The following is a 24,639-nucleotide window of genomic DNA, read 5'->3' on the forward strand; positions in this document are numbered from 1 at the left end:
CCCAGGCACCCCTCCATTCCATTTTAAACCTTCCAGAAGGTTATAAAACAATTTCAAGAAACAAATCTAGTCCAACTGCCACAAAATACAACTATCATTCATTCATTGTTGCTTTATTCCAAATTAAATACATCCTCTGCCTCTACAATAAGCAACTGTCCATAAGAAATTTTTTCTCTGTGGTGTTCCCTTCAGACACCTTGTCAACATATCTTTTCTGCAAGTCTTTTTTTTATTTTTTATTTTTTTTTTTTAAGATTTTATTTATTTATTTGACAGAGAGAGAGATCATAAGTAGGCAGAGATCACCAGGCAGAGAGGCAGGCACAGAGAGGAGGAAGCAGGCTCCCCGCTGAGCAGAGAGCCCGATGCGGGACTCGATCCCAGGACCCTGAGATCATGACCTGAGCCGAAGGCAGCGGCTTAACCCACTGAGCCACCCAGGCGCCCTGCAAGTCTTTTTTTTAAATACTAGCAATCACTTATCTGCCACACACAATAAAAGTTCTTTTTTTTAAAAACTTCTGAAATATCTTGGGGTGCCTGCATGACTCAGTGGCTTGAAGCCTCTGCCTTCGGCTCAGGTCATGATCCCAGAGTCCTGGGATGGAGCCCCGCATTGGGCTCTTCGCTCAGTGGGGAGCCTGCTTCCCTCCCCCCCTCTCTCTGCCTGCCTCTTTGCCTACTTGTGATCTCTCTGTCAAATAAATAAATAAAATCTTAAAAAAAAAAAAAAAAAACTTCTGAAATATCTTAATACTAAGGGAGAGAAAAAGTGGTAAGAATAAAGGAAATTTGAGTACAAAAATAAACCCAATTTATAAAGTACAAAACTCTACCCTGCCACAGATAATCTCATTCCAGAGTCAGCATACTCTATTCCCCAATCTATCCAGTGACAAGATGTTTGCACCATAACCTCCAAGGATGACACTCTTTGTAAAAACCTTGGATGGATAATAATTTTTTTTTGAAGATTATTTATTTGAGAGAGAGAGAGAAAAGGAGAGGGGTGGAGGGGCAGGGGAAGAGGGAGAAGCAGACTCCCCGCTGAGCCGGGAACCAGACTAGGGTTCCATCCTAGGACCATGACATCATAACCCAAGCCAAGGGCAGACACTTAACCAACTGAGTGAGCCACCCAGGCACCCCTGATAGAAATAATTTTTAAATGTTAACAAAATATCCTGAAGAGATCAGGTTTAAATTTTAGTTGATGGCTATTTTTTTTTAAATTTTATTTATTTGACAGAGAGAGAGATCAGAAGTAGAGAGGCAGGCAGAGAGAGAGGGAGAAACGGGCTCCCCACTGAGCAGAGAGCCCAATGGGGGGCTTAATCCCAGGACCCTGAGATCATGACCTGAGCTGAAGGCAGAGGCTTAACCCACTGAGCCACCCAGGCGCCCTGTGGATGGCTATGTTAAAGATGTTAGAGCCCTAAAATCAAATAAAAAGGAGAACTGACAGAATTTAAAAAGCGATGAGCCCAGAAATTACATGCTATGAAATACTAAAAAGGCATTATCATTTTCACTAGATCGACTAGATAACCATTTTTCTTCAATGGTTATCTGTAGTAAAGGTTTGGTACAATGAAAAAAAATCTGTCATGTTACATGCCATAAATGTGGCCACATTCTAGGTTAGATCATGTGGTTATTACAGAGAAAACTATGCAAGAGAAGTATGCACACTGCTGAATCTGACACTAAAAAAATCAAGATCCATTTACAAGACCATTAAACTCAGCCTTTAACACTGGTAATACAATAAGATTCCATTCTTCTCCAGGGTAAAGATACAGTACCAGCCATTCAAAACAGATGGGCTTTGCACAATAACTGTGAATTTAGTGAACATTACTGATGGTAGTGTTAAAATGTTTAAGTCACATTTAAGATGAGGGGTCCCTGGGTGGCAAAGTCATGATCTCAGGAGCCTGGGATCCAGCCTGCACTGGGCTCCCTGCTAAGCAGGGAGTCTGCTTCTCCCTCTCCCTGCTCTTATGCTCTTGCTCACTCATGTGCTCTCTCTCTCCCTCTCAGATAAATAAATAAAATCTTTTAAAAACATAAAAATAATAAAATGGTTAAGATGGAAAAAGAAGGTTAAGATAGTAATTTTTACCACAATTAAAAAGAAAAAAGATACGGGCTTCAAATTCCCTTTTAATTTAGATGAATAAGGGACTTAAGATTCATTAAATGTTTACTGTATGCCTGCAACGATGAAGATGGGAGTCAAAATATGAATAAAAACTCTTTTCAAGGAGCTCAAAGCTCAAAACACAACCAAAATTCTACAGTTTTGGGTTTTTTTTGTTTTTGTTTTTAGTACTCATTTACTTGATAGAGAGAGCCAGAGAGCACAAACACGGGGAATGGCAGAGGGAGAAGGAAAAGCAGGTCTCCATTGAGCAGGGAGCCTCATGCAGGCTGATCCCAGGATCCTGGGACCATGACACAAGCGAAGGTAGAAACTCAACCGACTAAACCACCCAGGCGCCCCTACAGTATCCTTAAGGTAAAAATGAAATTTTTCTATCACTGAAAAACAAGTGAGTATTCAATTACCTTCCTTTTCTTAAATTCACTTTCTCTTACTCTTTCTTTTCCTCTGCTAGGTGTTAAGTCTCTAATGCTTACAAATGAAAAATTCTGGGATTCAAACAAATTTGCTCTTAACTATACTTTTTGTACCAACTCATTATGAAGTCATTTTGTAATGAGTTCTTGTGCCACTGAGAAAACAAGTTTAATGGTAATCAAATCTTTCTATCTCCCCCCCAAAACAGATTACTGCTTAGTAATAAATACTAATTTTAATAGAACTACTAGGATTATAATTTAAAAAGCAAAGGTTTTAGGGGGCACCTGGGTAGCTCAGTCAGCTGCGTGTCCAACTCTTAGTTTCAGCTCAGGTCATGATCTCAGGGTTGTGAAACTGAGCCCCTCATCAGGCTCCACACTCAGTACGGAGTCTGCTTGGCCCTCTCCCTCTGCTCCTCCCTCCCACCCCCAACTTTCCCTCAAAAAAATAAAATCTTAAAAAAAAAGCAAAGGTTTTAAAGACTAGAACATTCCACTTTATGCCCTATCCTGTGCCCTTAACACATACAACTGAGTTGATTAGACTTCCCAAAATGTAAAAATCTATTTCCAAAACTCAAAGAATTAGTCAATAAAAGTAAACCTCTCCTCAAAGATCCCTTTATACAATGAGACCCCTCCCCATGACCAGAAGTAGTAGTGCAATGATTCCCATCATTTCTGAAGTAGTGTTCATATCCACGAAGAATAAATAGTATCTCATGAACATGAAGGAGTTAAAAAGTGAACGGAGTTGGTTTCCAACTAACAAGTACTCAAAAGGAGAATGTAAGTATTTTGTTTTTATCCAAATGATTACTACAGTTAAAAGAAAAACAAATGCAATGGAAATTTTAAGTCATATATTTTTCAGAGCCTGATCTGAACCTGAGAAATTGACCTCTGCTCAGAGAGTCTTAAGAAACAAACTTCTGCTTCCATTTTTTGTTTCATGTGGGTTAATTCTTCTCTCTACTACTATGTGGCTTCTGACTGCAGAGAAAAAGAACCATGGGCAATCACCAGCTTTGGAAAGGCAAAAATTAAATTCTGCTGTTGAATGGCTCCTTTTATAATACTGAGGCCACAATACAACATCGCTAAATGACACAAAGAAAGCACACTCTGAGACAGTGTGTTTCTTTTACTCTACCCACCCATCACCCATCGCCCCCACCAAAAAAATTTAAAACCAGTCCAGCCATACACACACAATGTTTGACCTGAAAGTATTCATGACATAGTTTACTCTTGCAAACTACTAGCATAATAGTAACTTAAAATACAGTTATAGGAAAAATATAGACTGTTCTAGGGGAGAAAAGGCAGGGGGGAAAAGCCCAAACACTTAAGGGGGAAAAAAAAAAAGACAATCAATATATTCAAGCATAAGATCAAATCAAAAACATTTTTTTTTCTTTCTTTCTTTTTGTACATTTAAAAAACTTACCCTGAAGAGATTTTCCCAATCCCTGGCCCAGCTTCCACCCATGTTTCTGGAGTAAGCGATGTCCAATATTATCCTGACAGACAGAACAGAGAGACAAACCAAAAATATTCCAATAATATATTCTTCCCTTCCTAGTGACATTTAAACAGGTGACGAGCAAGAGATAATTCTACATATTGCATGCAAAAAGATGCTAATAATAGGGTAAATGTGCCCAATAAAAGGGGCATTAATGTAAAAAGAAATGCTGACCAATATTTTATATGGGAAGAACATAGGGGTAAGGGTCCTTTCTGATGGTGTGCTGGGCAACTTTTGTACATAACATTTCAAAAAGGAGAAAAAAAGGAAGGGAAAAGGGGAAGAATACATTTATGAAGTTTAAAACTAACATTAAAAAGCATAAAATCAAGGTACTTATACAATCATATCCACCACCTAGACAGCACCACTTTAAGATTTTTTTTTTTAAAGAAAATCTACACTGTGTTTAGTTATTTTGTTTATGTGTCAGGCTTTCATGATACAAAGTAAGTTGTAAGTGTAAGACTGCCCCACCACTAGAAATGAAAACACAATCAGAGCAAAATCCAGGCTAGACTTGATTGGTTTTTTTAATATATATATATATATATATAAAATATATAAATATTTAACTAGCATGCAGCCAATATTAAACTGAAAAAACAGTGAGGTTAGTAAAACAAGAAATTAAACTGATTAAACAGAAAAATAAAATGAGCTCAAGCACAGACTGAGTGATGCATTTCAACATGTAATCTAACAAAAATGCTAAAATGTTAGAATGAAACAGGCCTAGCAATAAGTTAACAGTAAAGAACCATTAGTGCATGTAGGGGGAAAAATCAATATACATAATGTCTCATCTTCCTAGGAGCACATCAGAAAAGGTATTTTAATGTAAATTGTATGAAAAGATACCAGAAACAACAATTAATGTCAGCTTCTGTGTAAGGGTTCAAGATCTTAGAAACCTCTGCATATCTTTGTCCCGTTTGCTTTTTAAAATATTATAAAGTATGGAGACGAAACTAATATAACCATTAACTATGTCAGCTAAAATGCTCCTAAACTCATGGGAACACTTTCAAATAACAAACACAAAGGGTTCTCTATGCATTAAAATGTAATTTACAGTACTAACCTGGTATCACCATTTAAAAATAATCTATTTCCTAAAAACAACAACAACAACCCAACAACAAAAAATATACACACACAAAAAGAAAATAATCTATTTCCTGAATCCATCTAAAAAGTTAAAGCCACGAATTACTGATTTAAAATCAAACATCTCCTGTTAAAACTGTTTTTTATCTTCTAGCTCCCTATTCATAGATAAAATGGTCTTTAAAATTATAGAAAAAAAATTATTTTATTGTTATTTTTCTTTTCAGACGGTAAATTAGAAGAGGAAGAGTAAGCCTCCCCAATGTTCTTTTTAAGTTGGGGGCTGTGGGGACAGTTTCCTTCCACAAGTTTATAACATGCAAACTGCAAACAGGAAAACTTGGCTGAGCAACTGATTACTTCAGTGATTAGGCTGGGGGTCGGAGGGTGGTGCAGATCTCGGTACATTTAAAAAAAAAAAAAAAAAGGAGCAAACAATAATGGAAAATCTGTTTCAAAAAAAAAAAGACGAAGAAAATTTGTTTCTAAAACAAGATACTCTTGGGGGGGCGGCTCAGTGGGTTAAAGCCTCTGCCTTCAGCTCGGGTCATGATCCCAGGGTTGAGCCCCACATCGGGCTCTCTGCTCTGCAGGGAGCCTGCTTTCTCCCCTCTCTCTGCCTGCCTATCTGCCTACTTGTGATTTCTCTCTCTATGTCAAATAAATAAAATATATATATATAAAAAAAAAAAACAAGATACTCTTGTTTTAAACATATAGATAAAATATCAATATGGTACACAAAAGGTCACTAGAAATTACTTTTTGCCAGGAACTAAAAGAATTTGAAAATGCCATGGTTATGTATAAACTCAGTTGAAGACTTCCACATTACTAGACTTAAAAAATTTAAAAAATAATTAAAGTCTTAATACAAGTAGTGTTAGCAGAAAATGAAGAGGTCTTTATTATCCTACCATAAATATAAACTTACCTGTACATAAAATCCTTACTTTATATCATAACTCCTACAAGTAAGTAACTATGGAAAGGACAAGGATAGCAGAATGACTCTAAGATTATGTAGTTGACTAAATTATTGTTTAATCTTTTAATCAGCTACTTTTATATCTATAATTTTACAACTATACTTGGCACAGAGATTTAGGATATTAAACCATGCTGACAAAAATTGCTGCCCCCTTTTTTTATTTAAGAAAACTCAATCTTTGGCTAAGTGGAGATGAGACATTATGCTGACTGTGTTATATTATGAATGCACTAAAATAAACAGACAGATGAAGCAGTATGCTATTTCCAAAAGCAGTGCAAGTGGAGTGAAAGCATTTCCATACGAACCTGGCTTTAAAAACTGGGCTGTCAAAAGAACAGTTAAATGTAACACAAAGTAAGAAACTGTCCAATCACTAATGGTCGTTTTTTTTTTTTGTCTTGTTTTCAATTCACTGCTTGCAATTAATGTATTTATTAAAGAAGAGTGAAAGCATAAGTAAATTCACGAGTCAAGACCAGCTGAGAGATTCAAGAGCAGCGTGTTGTGACTGACAACAGTGAAAGGAAAAGCAAATGTTAAAGGGAGAGGAAGAAAAAAGAAAACTTTAGGGATTATACACATTAGCACCACTTTTACAAAACCACTCAAGATGGCTGTCACCTCAAAAAAAAAAAAGCTATTGATACAAATGATAGTGGCATTTCTCAAACTTTAGGTGAAAACTGTTCTTTAATTAAATTTATATTCCTAATTATTAACAAGGAACAGAATGTTAGGGTCTATATTAAAATTACCATGCCACTCTATGTCCTTATGGTTACAACAAAAGGCAACAGAAACAATGGACATACCTCTCCCAGAACCTCTTCCCCTTACCAACCTCCTAGATTAAGTGAATGACTAATACAGAAAATCTGGACCTTTCCTATCATTCCAGACTACCTGCTTTTGGAGGAAAAAAGGCAGCTCTGTATCTCTGCAGAAAGGGCTAGTATTCAGTATGGTCCCTTTTCCTACCAAAAAAAGAAAAGAAGTTTTATAAACACTTGTCAAAAATCCAATAGGCTTAGGGATAATGGGTAACACAAGGAAGACACACCAAAATACCTCATAACAAAGTAGAACAAAGCAGACTTGCCTATCTCTGAAATGATCAAAATGTTCACTGAACATTCACAGTGAAAGAACAAGGAACTCACTCATAAGCCTGTGAAAATAGTAATCTCCTATCTCTACCTGGAGTTGTGATTTTTCTAATTATTCCCATGGATGTTATTTATGACAATAAATTGGAGTAAGTGATTTAAAGCTCAAACAGGTAACCTAGACATAACAAGGGCACTGAGCACTAAATTTACCTCTAAGTAGCAGCATTTTACTATTTCAGTCACTTCAGTAGTGACTAAAAAATCTTTCAAAAAAAAAAAAAAAAACTAAAAAAAAAACCACTGTGTTTGATTTTAAAATAAAATACGTAATTTAAGGTTTAATTGTAATGTCATAGAACCAAAAATAAGTAACAGAATTCTTTTTCTTTTATAACACTGTCTGGTTTGTAACTGACAAAGGGGCATGACAATAACAGGCTGCTTTAAATTAGATGCACATGGAAGAACTGCAGGACAATTCCACCTACCTACCCACCTACCTACCTATTTAAGTAAACTCTGCCCCCAACATGGGGCTCAAGCTTATGACCCCAAGATCAAGAGTTGCATGTTCTATGAACTGAGCCAGCCAGGCACATAAAGGCAAATACTCATCCTAAATTAACTGATAAAGCAACTGACCTTTGCCCAAGGGAGGCAGGCAAAAAACTGGGTTCCACTTAATTCAGAGTTACCACAAGCTATTTGTTTCCTCTGTGTGCTCAAGACCAAAATGGTGGCAGTGTGGCATTTTCTTTGGTTTCTTTATGAATTTCTTAATTCTGGTCAAACCATGAAACTGAACTGAAAACCCAAACTTTTTATACCTACTATCTCAGTTGGCCTTTTTTCTTTTCTATTTCTAAAGTTAAATCTATAACTAAAATGCTATGTTATTATTCTTTGTTCCCTTCTATGATATGTGTAAGAAAGGAGAATATAATTCTTAAATGGGAACATCTCTGAAAGCAAGAAATGTAAGTTATTATAAACTATCAACATGCTGAAACACAATACCAGAAAAAAAAAAAAAAAAACCCTCATTATTGTTTCAGCCATTCCTCAACACTTGTATTTATTATCAAGCAGAAAATTTTCCCAAGAAATTTTTTCTGCTCCATAAACTATATTCCATCATAATAACAATGACCATTTTGGCAACAGCACCATCAATCTGTAAAATGGGACCCTGCCAAAAAACAGATAAAAATTTATTTTATTTCAAGAGTCTGATTCCAGTTTTTATAGCAGGAAACAGAATATCATGTCTCAAGAGAAAACTATACTACAATTATGTCAGTAACTGGATGAGTTTATTAACTCCACACTCAATTTTCTTTCAGTTGACAGCCACATTCAATTTACACCCTTTAGACCATTTTCAAGTGACAAAAATGGGAAGTCTCTTGAGTGGATTGTAAGCTTTGCTGATTGTGTATTAAAAGACTCTATAAGCAAAAACCAAATGCTACTAGGTGAACCCATGCAAACAACAAGTTGTAAAAATTCCCGAAACAAAAAAATCTATAGCTCACTACAGATGACACAATGAAGACTAGAGAGAAAAGCCATATAGTAATGCTACACCATTCAGCTCCAAGAAGCACATTATTTATAGTGCAGTCCACATATGGTCACTGCTAAATGTCAAATCAGCAGTCTTATAGTTACAGTTTGGAACTAGTGGAGTCCACAGATCTAAACAGATATGCAACATGACAAAACTCAATTATACATGTACTTCTAAATCCCTACATGAGCAAAGTAAACATCAGCAACTGGAGTTTGAAAACGTACATTAATTTTTTTAAACAGCTCAGTCAACCTAAGAACTATAAAGACAGGATTTTTATCAGGTAAAACAAAGACCAACTAATGGCTGATGATAGTTTTACTTCCAACAGCAACTGTGACAATTTTACTATGATGCAGGTATTTTGCCTTTGGTATAGCTTATAATCATGCCCCCATCTCATTTCTCATTGTCGGTGACAAAAGTAATAAAAACCATTATATCCTAAATCACACCAACCAGTTCTTGGAACTATGTGGAATTCTAGACTGAGCTATGGCTTTAGATTAAGTTTTGTTTTCTAAGTAGTTTATCTTTCTTAAAAACATAGAGCATATAATTATAATGGGTGCAACTTAAAAAAAATCATTAAGCAATAACTTAAAATTCAAATCCTAAGAAGTTTTTTTGTAATAAAGGTAAAACATTAATACTTTCCATTTTCTCTAATCAAGTTGTCTGGCAATTCTTTCATAATTTTCTTAGAACAAAGTTTTATTCCTGACCAAAAATTTCACTGAAAGATATCTGGTTGGTTGAAATAAAGTAGGGGAAATAAAACTTTTTAAACAAAAATTATGAAATACTTTATAAATGATGGATTTTGAGGTGTTTCCCACACTTCCTGATTGAAAGGAAATACCTGTATCATCTAACAAATCTGGACTTCAGAAGTTTACTAAAAGCATAATGCATTATTGAGTCTTTGTATTGCATTCCCCATCTTGCCAGTTTGCAACAAATTTACCCTATTACCAATGGAAAAGACCTTAATCCTATACTCACAATAACCCTTCACACAGGCATATTTCTTGGCACAAACCTGTGCAGAGACTTCCACAGTTACCAGCTGCTGCAGATTACCTTTGTTTTAAAAAAAAAAAATGACTAGACCTTTAGCTCCTGCAATGATCTGTAGACTCCCAAAGCTGCATATTTCCAGCCACTTTTGAGTTGCATGCTGTAGCAAAACAGTCAGCACCTCTCAACAGATATTGCTGCAGAGAAAGATTTTAATTCAGCAGAGACTCTATATGTGAGAAGCAATGCCATTTTCCCCCTAAGAACAAAAGAGTTCAATATAGCCAACCAGCCATATAACTAAAACATACTTATTTAGTGAGTATTCCTTAGGTGATAGGGCACTTTCTTTTGGGTGGGGGATGGGAGGAGAAGAGGGGAATTGATACCACACTACCAACTTTCATGCCAATTGTTTTAGCAAAAGTTTCTTTAAAACCTTTCTTTAATCAATTTGTTCCCCAGTGATTTGGTAAAAGAAATAAAATCCCTCCTGTTGTGTGTCCCCACTTCTATCTAACACAATGTAGACTAGGAAGCACCTCCTCCCACTACCTAAACTACCACATCAATAATATTTACTTATTTGTTTCAGGAGTAAGTTTTCATTAGAAATATAATTTATTAATATACAGCTCTGAACATACACTTATTCATTTTTTAAAAATTAAATATCCAGTTGAGTACTATACCATTCATTATTTTAAGTGAAGATAATACTGCTCAATAAATAGAGCACGTATCAATTCCACTCCTACTCTTTGAGATTACTTAACAATGATTACTCAGTCAGACTGTCTTCTGATAGCATTCTTCCTATGACATGTGCTGGAAAAAATCCTGGACAGTGTGAGAGGAAAAACAGCATTAGCCTCACACACCAAAGGAAGGAATTTTCCAAAACTTTAAAATGCAGCCCTAAATTGCTTTAGAAATGTTTATTAAAGTTTTTAAAAAATCTTTATTGAGTATAGTAATAATGAATACTAAGGTGCAAATTTAGTCTAATTACATTTCCTACTACTTAGAGTACCCACAGAATGCAGCTTATTTAAGAATATTAACCATGTACCTTGTAGATATGGTACTTGGGTCTTGCTTCTGATAGCTATCTGTTCTTAAACTATGAAAATTAAATTATTTTTCAAGTACAAAATACTAATCTAGCTAGCTTACAGACTTCATTGTAAAATTCTGCCTTGTGATAATTCCCTAGGTGATATAACAAGGCACATACTTCAGTGATTTTTAACTAAGCGATGTGGACTTGGCATTATATCCTCAAATCAAAACACAAGACTGGGCTTTCAGCAAACTATCAGATATGAATTCTCCCTCTGCAGCATTATCACATGCGTCATCAATTACTGCCATGCCTAAGTCTAGCATCATGCCAGCACATTAAGACAGAAGGTACTATATGCAGTGTTCACTGGACCAGAAGAACAGAAATAAGAAGGGGAGGTGGGGGAGAAAGAAACCCTAGAGAAGAAATTAAAAAAAGGCAGACCGTGCAATACAAACCAGATCATGGCTGCTTAGCTAATATGGGCCAACTGCTGTGGAAGAAAAATGTCGAACACCCCAAGTTGTGTAAATTTCTGTAAACATCTAAACACACACACAAACACACACACAACACCAACCTAATCAGGAACATAAATATATGTTGATCCTTTACTATGTTACAGATTGAAAATAAAAGCTAAAGTTAAAATATCTGTGCTCTCTAAACTGCCTTATCTTCCTGAGGAAGGAGGAGAAGCTAATGTTTCTTAAAAGGAGAGGGGATATGTCTTGACTGCTATAAAGATTAAGATTTCCTCTTTGGTCATTTTTGCTCAAGTTTACCAATAACTCACTGAAACCCTTATTAAAATATGTACACTAACCACAAATATTAAATATTGACAATACTGACAAGTTTAGACTTTTTTAACAATGAACTGTGTTAATTTAAAAATAAAAGTCTTTTCAAAATGAAAATAATGTTTAAAAATTGGGATTTTTTAAAAAAATTAAGTCAGGAAAATAAATCCCTTGTTCTATTACTTTATATCAGTATCTAAAACTAAGCCATGTAAAGAGATAGAATCAGCTTTTCACAAAAACCAGACATCTACATAAGCTACCAAATTTTTCATTTTTCACAAGTGTCTGGTTAACTGTATTAGTCAACTATTCCTAATGGAACATTTCACACGTGATTGTGTTCCCCAAGAAAGGTGAAGCTTTTCAAGGATCAAAATACATTTTACTCCTTTATTCAATTTACAAAAATACTAAACTTTAACTTGCTATCTTTAACAGAGTATCACTATGGACCAAAATGATATTTTTTCATCAAATGCTAAGTTGTTTCTAGATTTTTCAGACCAATTTCCCAAAACATTAAATATTAGATTACATCCCAAACTCTATTTGATTATTGTAGGGCATGCAAAAAAACAAAAACAACAACAAAAAAAAACCACTCTAAACTGTACTGTAAATTAATAAATTTAAATTCATTCACATCAAGTGTCACACGAACACTACCTAACTAACTATGACCCAAAATTAAGCACTGATCATCTTACCGATTCTATAGGCTTGTCAAGTGATGCCTGTTCAATTTCCAAATGTCCTTCTTCATATTGATCAAAGTGATTACCCTGAAAGAACAAGACTACAGTTATTTTTCAAAAGTAATAAATGCTGAAATTATTAATAATCTAATCAAACTAGCTGTTATTTTAAATTTTCATTCTTTTTCCGCAATCAAAACTGTGTCAAAAATTCAGACTTTTCTAAATCTACAAAAATAATTTATTAGAGGAGTCTAGGCCTAGTAATATGAATTCTTCCTATACTGCAAACACTGAAATTGCTAATTAAAATACTATTAAAAAGCATTTGGATTATTAACTTCTTCTCAGACTGACTATATTACGAAGACTGTAGGATCTTAGAAACAAAGATCCATGTTTAACTTTTCATAAACAATCCCGTACTAAAGAAAATAAGTAACAGAAGAATGAAAACAAAACCTATAATACTGCCCAACGTTGGTAACATTGCTTTTAACTAAAACTGCTAAAAAATTCAACTTTAAGTGCTAACTCCCAAATTTCAAGGAATTTGAACACACAATCTCTTGACACGTTATTCCAAACACAGCTATTCCTCAAATGATCTGCCGAGAGAGATAAACATGTCTGTGTAATGCCATATTTGACCATAATCAAGCAAGGAGTCACTGCAACTAGAATAAGTCAAAACAGTTCAGCTGCGGATAGGTGCAGACAACTAGGAAGTTCTCGCTAATTATGGTTTTCTCTCATCTCCCTGCTTCATTAGAAAAGAAGAGCTCATAATTTGGCATTAAATCCGAATACCAATTTTCTGATTCCCTTTTTGTTACAGAAGCAGGCATGATGGTTTGTTGAGTCCTTAATTGACCTAAATGAAAAGACTAAAGAGCCTACATTAATTGAGTGTGTGGAGTGGTAGGGCACAATTTTTCAAGGTAAAATTTTGGTTGAATAAAACTTAATGATAGAGGGCGCCTGGGTGGCTCAGTGGGTTAAGCCGCTGCCTTCGGCTCAGGTCATGATCTCAGGGTCCTGGGATCGAGTCCCGCATCGGGCTCTTTGCTCAGCAAGGAGCCTGCTTCCCTCTCTCTCTCTCTCTGCCTGCCTCTCTGCCTACTTGTGATCTCTGTCTGTCAAATAAATAAAAAATCTTAAAAAAAAAAAAAAAACTTAATGATAGAATATCACCTCACACCAGTCAGAATGGCTAAAATCAACAAGTCAGGAAATGACAGATGCTGGCGAGGATGTGGAGAAAGGGGAACCCTCCTACACTGTTGGTGGGAATGCAAGCTGGTGCAGCCACTCTGGAAAACAGCATGGAGGTTCCTCAAAATGTTGAAAATAGAACTGCCCTATGACCCAGCAATTGCACTATTGGGTATTTACCCTAAAGATACAAACGTAGTGATCCAAAGGGGCACGTGACCCGAATGTTTATAGCAGCAATGTCTACAATAGCCAAACTATGGAAAGAACCTAGATGTCCGTCAACAGATGAATGGATCAAGAAGATGTGGTATATATACACAATGGAATACTATGCAGCCATCAAAAGAAATGAAATCTTGCCATTTGCAACAACATGGATGGAACTAGAGCGTATCATGCTTAGCGAAATAAGTCAAGCAGAGAAAGACAACTATCATATGATCTCCCTGATATGAGGAAGTGGTGATGCAACATGGGGGCTTAAGTGGGTAGGAGAAGAATAAATGAAACAAGATGGGATTGGGAGGGAGACAAACCATAAGTGACTCTTAATCTCACAAAACAAACTGAGGGTTGCTGGGGGGAGGGGGTTTGGGAGAAGGGGGTGGGATTATGGACATTGGGGAGGGTATGTGCTTTGGTGAGTGCTGTGAAGTGTGTAAGCCTGGTGATTCACAGACCTGTACCCCTGGGGATAAAAATATATGTTTATAAAAAATAAAAAATTAAAAAAAAAAACGTAATGATAGAGATATAAAACATATAATCTGCCACACTGTATCATAAACACTAGGTTACTTGTTTCTCTCATCAGACTGTAAAGTCCTTAAGAACAAAACTAAATCTTATTTATCTCTTATAACCCTAAAAATGTGGTGGCTAAACATCACAGAACAATTAGGTGCTAAAATTGTGTGGTACTGATAAAAAAAAAATCCTGGAATTAGACAGTGGTGGTGATAATGGTCATACAACAGCTAATGTACTTAATGCCACTGAACTGTACTTTAAAGTACTTAAAATGGTACTTTTATATTGTATTTTACTACAATAAAAATGATAAAAATAAAATTTTGCAGAAGAGTCTATCCAAAAGAAAAGAGTAACAGGAATGGGTTTTCCAAAGAAAAAAAGCAAATCCTAAAAACTGAAGAGCTGACATTCCAAGAAGGAGGAAAAGCAATCATCAACAAATACTAAAAATGAAAAAAATAGCTATAAATCCTGAAAGGATTTATCTCCAGTATTTTGTCTGACAATCTCTTTAAAATTAACACTTGCCTCTTCTTTTAACTTCTAAAACAACATTTAAAAGATTAAAAATAGTTACTACAAGGCATTAATTGCAAGGTGCTTCAAAATTCCCAAATAGTAAACATCCAAATACTCAGATTAACTCAAAAACCTCACATTGCATAACAATGCCTCACTAAATCTATTAACTCTTTCACTCCACAGCTCTATAGGATTTAAAGATAAAATCTCATCCGACCAACAATAACTGGATACTATTTTGAAAGTTACTTTAGAGTAACTTAGGACAACCATGCTTTAAATCAAAAGAGAACTGCCCCCAAATTTATCACTATCCAAGATGATATAATAAAAGCACAAACACCTGCAGATATTATGAGAGAACTACCAAGCAACTCCATAAAAAAGAATATGGACATCTAAGAAAAGCCATTCTAGTTCATCCTTACTGCACAAGAGATCACTCAAATTTTTCCAAACAGATAATGAATCATTAGCAAAATCCTTTCATCTGTAGACTTAAAATCACTTTAACGATTTTATTTTTTAATTAATCTCTATACCCAATGTGGGGCTCAAACTTACAACCCTGAGATCAAAGAGTTGTATTGAATGAACCAGCCAGGTGCCCCAGATTTAGTCATTTAGAAAATCCTTCTGTAGATTACGAACATGTTTCAAGTAAGATACTTAACAAATTGCTAAACACAGCCAGCTAAGTTTTTCTAAACCTTTGGAACTCTTGGGTGACTGAGTGGCTCACGTCATGATCTGGGGGGCCAGGGATGGAGCCCCACATCTGTCTCCCTGCTCAGCAGGGAGTCTGCTTCTCCCTCTCTCTCTGCTCCTCCTCCCACTTCTACTCTCTCTCTCAAATAAAAAAAAAAAAATCATTAAAAATAAATAAATAAATAAATAAATAAAACTAAAAAACATGCACAGGCAACTCTAGAATACATCTACAAGCTGATACTACAGATAAACTCTGAGAATTGAGTGCCTAAGAGACAAGAGATGCGAGGGAGGCCCTGTTTTTAACTCCATGTTTTTTCCTTCTGAATTTTATACTTAATACCCTAAGACTTAAATACTCTAATGGAAATCACAACCATTCTGTGTTTATCTTTAAATGCTTAGCACCATTTGAAATAAATTTCTAATGACATTATTTTAAAATTTTAAAGTCGTGTTGATTCAAAAATATATAAGTTCCACTTTTTGAAATATAAAAAGAAAATAAAATCATGATTTCTTTGGACATTCGAAACTTTTCCTAAAAAGCAAATACATCAGACATAAAGGCCACAAGCTCAGTTAATTTTTTTGCCAGCATTCTCAATAACTGACACCAGAATTGCTCTTTTGCTGCTGAGAGGTTGACTATTCAAAAACAAACAAAAAAAAAGGCATCTAGGAATCATCATCATATAATCCCAACTTTAATAAATTTCAATTATGGCATGGTACAGTAGGTTAATCATCCAACTCTTGGTTTCGGCTCAGGTGGTGATCTCCATTAGTGAGACACAGCCACGTGTAATCTGCTTAAGACTCTTCCTCTATCCCTCCTCCCGGGCAATGGGGGAACTGAGGGGGGGGCTCTCACATTCTCTCTCAAATAAATCTTATTAAAAAAAAAAAAAAACAACAGCAGCAGGAGATGTCCAATAGGGGAAGAGTTTAATACTATTTTATTAACACAACAATCAGGGAGTTACAATAAAAACTTTAAAACTATACAGAAACAGGTTAAGTTACACAGAAGGGGAAAAAACAAAAAAGGCAGTTAACTAATTACAACTGTGTAAGATTTTCTTTTTTTTTTTTAGATTTTATTTATTTATTGACAGAGAGAGATCACAAGTAGACAGAACAGCAGGCAGGCAGAGACAGAGAGGGAAGCAGGCTCCCCGCTGAGCAGAAAGCCCGACGCGGGGCTCGATCCCAGGACCCTGGATCGACCTGAGCCAAAGGCAGACGCTTCAACCCACCGAGCCACCCAGGCACCCCTGTAAGATTCTTTATATGGACAAAAACTGAGTGGCATACTGAAAATGTGACAGGAGCTGATTTGAAGAAATACATCTAACGAACACCTAAAGTTTAATTTTTTTTTTAAATTTAAATACGATTTTAGGGGCACCTAGGGCTCAGTCAGTTAAGCATCTGCCTCCGGCTCTGGTCATGATCAGGTTCCTGGGATTGAGCTGGGTTCCCTGCTCAGCAGGGTGTCTGCTTCTCCTTCTCTCTCCCTCTGCCCCTCCCGCACCACCTCCTCAATCTCTCTTTCAAGTAATTATTTTAAAAATATGATTTTAGTGATAGAAGATGACTTTAAACAGCCTGAAAAGCAATATTCCACAACTCACCATAACTGAATTAGTGAACTGAGATTACTTCTTGACATAAGTATCTGCTTCATTTGCCATAATAAACCAGCCAATTAGTTGCAACATTTGAGAAGTATAAAAACTGCTTTTATTTTTCACGGTCTTAGAACTTACCCTTTTAAATATTAGGACTACAATACCAAGTCACAAACAATAAAAAGCACCTACCAACCAAAAAATACTTTCCACACAAGAGAAATTATCATTACAAGCTTCATCTTCGTAATTTAAACTGTTTATCACCAATTCTAAGTCCTATAGATATTGCTAATTTGCTGTATGACTTCAAACAGTGTTACGTTTCGCATCCACTGTGTACTCATTTACAAAATAAAGAACTTTAACTGGACACTCTTTTATGTCATTTCTTTTTTTTTTTTTTTTTGACAGAGAGAGAGATATCACAAGTAGGCAGAGAGGCAGGCAGAGAGAGAGGAAGGGAAGCAGGCTCCCTTTGAGCAGAGAGCCCGATGCGGGACTCGATCCCAGGACCCTGAGATCATGACCTGAGCCGAAGGCAGCGGCTTAACCCACTGAGCCACCCAGGCGCCCCTAGGTCATTTCTTGATCTAAAATTTCACAATTGCAAATTTAAGCTGAATTAAATTTAGCCTCTAGAAAATGGTTAAGTCATTTAAAATTTGTTAATACAAAAACATATGCCATTAATTCCTACAAAAGAAAAATATTAACAACAATGGCAATAATCCTTGGTGGAAAAGCATAAAACATTTTTCACCTACCACCAAAATAATGTAGTCTTATTCCATGACATGTAAACCAAGTAAAAGCAAACAAATGACCTTGGTTTGGTGATGACTTTTTAGATTCAACACCAAAGGCATGAGTTACAAACAAAATAATAAACTGAGCTTTACTGGGCGCGTAGGTGGCTCAGTGGGTTAAAGCCTCTGCCTTCAGCTCAGGTCATGATCCCAGGGTCCTGGGCTCTCTGCTTGGCGAAGAGCGTGCTTTCCACCCTCCCCACCCCGGCCCTGCCTGCCTCGCTGCCTACTTGTGATCTGTCAAATAAATAATAAAATCTTTTTATAAATAAATAAAATAATTGAACTTTGTTAAGATTTTAACCTTCTACTCTGGAAAAGACACTGTGAAGAAAATGAGAACACAAATCACCAACTGGGAAAAAACAGTTCCAAAGTTACATCTGATAAAAAACTTATCCAAAATATACAAAGAAATTAATAAAATTAAATAAGAAACAAAGAACCCAATTTAAAACTGGGCAAAGGATCTGAAATGATACCTCACCAAAGAAAAAATACAGATGGCAAATCAGCATAAGAAAAGATGATCAACATCATACATCATTAAGAAATTGCAAATTAAAATGAAATACCACTACATATAAAACAGAATGGCTAAAATCCCAGACACTGGGGTGCCTCGGTGGCTCAAGTCAGCTAAGCGTCTGCCTTTGGCTTAGGTCATGACCCCAGGATCCTGGGATCAAGCCCCACACTGGGATCCTGGCTCAGATGGGAGTCTGCTTCTCCCTCTCCCTCTGCTCCTGCTCTCCTCTCTCAAATAAATAAATAAAATCTTAAAAAAAAAAAAAATCAGTGGTTGCCTGGAACTTCAGGGAATAAGAACGGATGAATAGGCTTAGTGCAGGACATTTTTAGGGTGGTAAAACTGTTCTGTATAATACTCTAATGGTGGATACATGTCATCTGTCAAAACCAACAGAACTACACCAACAGTATCAAACATGCCACTCTGGTATGAGATATTGATGGTGGGGACACTGTGTGAAGGGAGAACAGATATATGGGAACTCTACTTTCAGCTCCATTTTGCTGAGAATCTAACAATGCTCTAAAAAATAAATTCTATATGTTAAAAAAAAAAAGTAAACAACAAAAGAGAGGTAATACTTTGAGTATACCCATGGTCAACATTTCCAAAACATTTCTTCCCCAAAATATGTCCATTTTAAAATTTTGCTACAAAACTATAAAGCTGGTAAGTGATTACTTCTTAGAAATAAAACAATGGGTGCCCGGGTGGCTCAGTCATTAAGTGTCTGCCTTTGGCTCAAGTCATGATCCTGGAGTCCTGGGATCCAGCCCCGCAGCGGGGAGCCTGCTTCTCCCTCCACCTGCTGCTCCCCTTGCTTGTGCTCTCTCTCTCTAAAAAATAAATATTTTCATTTGAAAATATAAAGAAGAAAAAAGAACGAAAGAAGTAGGGTTTTCCTTCACTTTCTACTGTTACAACACAGCCTGCATTTTAACAATATTCACTTTTGGGCGCCTGGGTGGCTCAGTTGGTTAAGCCTCAGGGTCCTGGGATCAAGGCCCACATAGGGCTCTCTGCTCGGCGGGGAGCCTGCTTCCCCCCTCTCTCTATCTGCCTACTTGAGATCTGTCAAATAAATGAATAAAAATAAAAATCTTTAAATTAAAAATAAATTAATTAAAATTAAAATTAAAAAAAAAAAACAAGACAAAACAGCAACATATATAGGTACTTAAGACAACTGAAATTTTTATTAAATTATACCCCAAATTAATGGCAATTACAACATTAACTAAATTTTTGCCCTTTAAAAATTTATTACAAACAGACACAGCCAAACAGGTTCTAAAGAGACATGATAGCTAAATGTAATGAGGTATCCTGTATGGGACCCTCAAACAGAAAAGGACATGAGGGGAGTACTAAGGATACAGATACAGACTGGAATTAATAATAATATATCAATATCCATTGGTAAAGATTATTAGTCTGTTAGTATGGTAACAAATGGGCAAACACTAATGTAAGATGTTAATAAGGGAAACTAGGTGCATATCTATGGGAACTCTTACTATCTTAACATTCTTTCCATAAATCTAAAACTGTTTTAGATTTAAAATAAAGTTTTGAGAAAGGTCAGTACCACTCCATACACTCAGACATGCACAGATTCTTTCAGCTTTATAAAATAACTTCAGAAACCTTATCCTCACAAACTTAGATAATACAGGATGTGGCAATCAGTTATACTTAGAGGAAAATTTTTTTTTCCTTTCTGGAGTGACCAAGAGTGCATGTGAGCAGGGTGGAGAGGGAGAGAGAGAATCTTTTTTAAGGTTTATTTATTTTACAGAGAGAGAGAGAACATAAGTGTAGGGGGGGAGGGGCAGAGGGAAAGACAGATGCTAAAGCAGACTCCCTACTGAGTACAGAGCCCCATGTGGGGCTTGATCCCAAGACCCTGAGATCATGACCTGAGCCAAAATCAAGAGTCAGCCACTTAACTGACTGACTCATCCAGGCAACCCAACAGAGAGAATCTTCATAAGCAGGCTCCACACCTAGAACGGAGCCCCAAGCAAGGCTTAGTCTCATGACCCTGAGATCACGACCTAGCTAAAATCAAGTCAGACCCTTAACTGACTGAGCCACCCAGGCGCCCTTTAATCATCCTTACTTCACAAATAAGAAACTAACACAGACTGTCCCAAATTCACAAAGACTTCTGATTCTTTGGGTCAGGGATAAGGTATATGGTAGGAATAAATGTAATTTTATTTTTGTTGAAATTTTATTTATTTATAGTTCAAACACAGTGTTACATCAACTTTAAGTTGTAACGGGTGTACAATTTAGCACTGGGGTCCTGATTCTTAGCCTCATGTTTCCACCACTGTAAACTATATAAAACAGTATTTCATATAGAAAAGTTAGTTAAAACCTGCTAGTTAGCACAAAAAACATGGAAAGACCAAGGAAATATTACAGATTAGAGGACACAAAGAAGAAATAACTACATGCGATTAATTTAGAATCCTGGGTGGAATCCTGAAACAGAAAAAGAATATTAGTGGATAAAAGTGGTAAAATTCAAATAAGGCTTATGGTTTAGTTAATATTACTGTACCAATGCTGGGGCACCTGGGTAGCTCAGTCAGTAGTGCTTATCCTACAAACTTTAAGAACAGTAGTAGTAGTAGTGGGGGTGGGGTGGGGGTGGTAGTGGTGACCATGATGATAGTAGTATTTCTTATTTTTCCTCACACATACAATTTCCATCATCCTGATGAACTTAGACTTATTAAGATCATTCTTTCCAGAGGCTCCTGGCTGGCTCAGTCATTAAAACCTGCAACTCCTTATCTCGGGGTCCTAAGTCCAAGCCCCACACGGGGGGGGGGGGTGTTATTTTTTTAAAAAGGTGGGGGGGGGGCGCCTGGGTGGCTCAGATTAAGCCTTTGCCTTCGGCTCAGGTCATGATCTCGGGGACCTGGGATCCAGCCCCGCATCAGGCTCTCTGCTCAACGGGGAGTCTACTTTCCCCTCTTTCCCTGCCTGCCTCTCTGCCTACTTGTCATCTCTCTCTGTCCAAAAAAAATCTTAAAAAAAAAAAATTCTTTCCAAAAATAGGCAATATGGCATTTGATTATGTACAGGCCTCAACAGGGATATTAAGAGGAATATTTTTTTTTCCTGCTTTACCCTGCTTTCAAAATCTCATTTAGACCTCTCAAATCCCATTAGAATTAGGATGATCACATAATGTATCTTACAAACCAGGGCACTTTGAGAGTAAAAGGGAAGGCTACGGGTAAACATGCCATGACAAAAGGCATAAACTACGACATATGGTCACCCCGGGAAAATTTACAAATCCTACATTAAAGTATTCTTAAAATTTAGTTTTAATGATGACTGCTTAAAACACTTAATTCCAATGCCTAAATCAACTCTTTCTATCCATATACTATCTGCTTTCAGAACTGAAATATTATTTTTCATTTATGCTGATCAGAAATTTAAGTTCAAAGGGACCAGACTAGAAGCAGTTTCACTTTTCAAAAAATTGTTTTAAAACACACATGTATATACATAACACCCTACGGACTTTCTTTCAACTGCCTCTCTCAACAAAAGCTTCCACTTGTGGCGGGTCTAATTATAAATGAACAGAACCTGGCTGACCTGTATGTCATTAAAATACACGATAGCCCTAATTCCTTATAGGTCAAGGATTCTGCTTCCAAGCACAGGACAAATGTGGAAACTTCTCTCTTACAAATTTAGCTGTGAAGATCATTTAAATATAAACAGAGACATGGACTGTCCTAAATTTATTCATATAAGTGGAATCTTTTATTTGCTAACCAGTGCTGATTTTGGACTTTACACAATCCTGCACCTGTACCCTTTCCAATAGTTAAATATGGCAATTAATAGGGAAAATTAAAACTAGAGAAGAGGATAAATTATTGGGACAATTCTTTAAAGATCACAATCAAAAGACCATAATCTCAAATAGTAAAACACCATATTCAAGACCCTGAAGAGGTGATGTTCTCCTCTATCTTCCTATGACTATTAAAGTTTAACAAGATTTCCCCCCAAAATTAATGAAAAACCGTTATTCATAGTCAAAGTCATTGGATTCAAGCTCTCTGATGCACTGCCAAATCAATTATTTAATACAAGGATTATAGAGACTCAACTTTTAAATCCTTTCTGATTTTTCCCATTTAAACTATGTATGAGCCAAATTTAAAGTAATTTTATCATTGGTAGTATATTGTACCACTCATGCTAGCCCTATCTTTTAGCACCTGGCTCTGGCTATTAAGCTGCATATTATGGACATTCCCCTCTCTCTTCTTCAAATCTCCCCAACCAAAATTTATCTTTTGTACTATATTTACCTTATTCCCTAAGAGATTGTCTAATGTCACTAAGGGGATATATTAATCACTGCCCTACCTTACAACTCAAGTAACAGACTTGTTTATAATTTGGACTTTCTAAATTCAAAACATGTAATGATGCTGATTTTACCTGCCATAGACAAAAAATGATATGTTTAGGGGCACCTGGGTGGCTCAGTGGGTTAAAGCCTCTGCCTTCGGCTCTGTATTATAATTAATACAGAGTCCTGGGATTGAGCCCTGCATCAGGCTCTCTGCTTCACAGGGAGCCTGCTTCCTCCTCTCTCTCTGCCTGCCTGTCTGCCTACTTGTGATCTCTGTCAAATAAATAAATAAATAAATTTTTTTTTTTTTTTTAAAGATTTTATTTATTTGTCAGGGAGAGAAAGCGAGCACAGGCAGACAGAATGGCAGGCAGAGGGAGAAGCAGGCTCCCTGCTGAGCAAGGAGCCTGATGTGGGAGTCAATCCCAGGACGCTGGGATCCTGACCTGAGCCGAAGGCAGCTGTTTAACCAACTGAGCCACCCAGGCGTCCCATAAAAAATCTTTAAAAAAAAAAGTTATTTCCACTTAGAAAGTGGACAGAAACATCTTCAAAAACCCCAATTCTTCATGATTTTCGTAATCATACAGTCTGATTTACAATGACTTTCAGTATACTATTATAAAAACCAAAGAACTCTGAAGTGAGAGATACCTGAAATTAAATCGCAACCATTTGCTAGCTGTATAACCTTGGGCAAATAAATTATCAAAACTGTCTAGGCCTAGGCCTATGTCTTCAGCTGTTAAATCCAGATTATTACACTATAGCATCACTGCATAGCCTGGGTGGCTCAGAGGGTTAAGCACATACTTTCACTCAGGTCATGATCCCAGGGTTCTGGGATCAAGTCCCACAATGGCTCCCTGCTGAGCAGGGAGCCTGCTTCTTCCTCTACCCCTGCCCTTCCCTCCCACTTGTGCTCTCTCTCTCTCTCTAAAAAAAAATAAAAAATATTTTTCAAAAAAATAAAGAGGTACAAAATAATAAATTATTATTTTAAAGCACTGCTGAAACCAGTCAATACCCAGATGAAAAATTCATTTATTGAATTTACTTCTATGTAAATTACCAGGAAAGATAACTGGCTCAATTTGCAATCTCAGCAAATCATAAAGAACTTGAAAAACATTACACTGGGTCAAGGGTATGAGGATATCACATACTGGGCTAAAAACACATGCACACCTGGGGCGCCTGGTTGGCTCAGTGGGTTAAGCCGCTGCCTTCGGCTTGGGTCATGGTCTCGGGGTCCTGGGATTGAGTCCCACATCGGGCTCTCTGCTCAGCAGGGAGCCTGCTTCCCTTCCTCTCTCTCTGCCTGCCTCTCCTCTCCATCTACTTGTGATTTCTCTCTGTCAAATAAATAAATAAAATCTTAAAAAAAAAAAAATACATGCACACCTGTTTGCAATATCAAATTTTCTGGGTAATTTGACTAGAAAAAGAACGAACTGTTTCCAATAAAAGCCCTACATTGAAAAATTAGCAACTTTAAAAACCCCATAGGAAAAATAAACCTGGGGCACCTGGGTGCCTCAGTGGGTTAAAGCCTCGGCCTT

At 36.5% G+C, this 24,639-nt stretch overlaps 1 protein-coding gene across 4 annotated transcripts in view; it reads right to left on the reverse strand.

Moving 5' to 3' along the window:
• GPATCH8 (G-patch domain containing 8) overlaps positions 1–24,639 on the reverse strand; it is a 113,964-nt gene that overhangs the window by 76,655 nt on the left and 12,670 nt on the right. For 2 of the 4 annotated variants that reach the window (XM_013045935.2, XM_013045936.2), the window contains exons 1-3: positions 12,506–12,586; positions 6,530–6,547; positions 4,040–4,112 (exon numbers count right to left, since the gene is read on the reverse strand). Coding sequence is in view for 1 of the 4 variants with exons in the window: in XM_004772527.3 (XP_004772584.2) it covers positions 4,040–4,112; positions 12,506–12,580 (148 nt within the window). In the remaining 3 variants the exon portion in view is untranslated. Of the gene's footprint in view, positions 1–4,039; positions 4,113–6,529; positions 6,548–12,505; positions 12,587–24,639 lie in introns of those variants that run through there. The other 2 variants (XM_004772527.3, XM_045080784.1) reach the window with 2 other exon arrangements.

This window comes from Mustela putorius, unplaced genomic scaffold, assembly GCF_011764305.1.
Source record: "Mustela putorius furo isolate JIRA1106 unplaced genomic scaffold, ASM1176430v1.1 tig00000487_pilon_pilon_pilon, whole genome shotgun sequence".
NCBI lineage: Eukaryota > Metazoa > Chordata > Mammalia > Carnivora > Mustelidae > Mustela > Mustela putorius.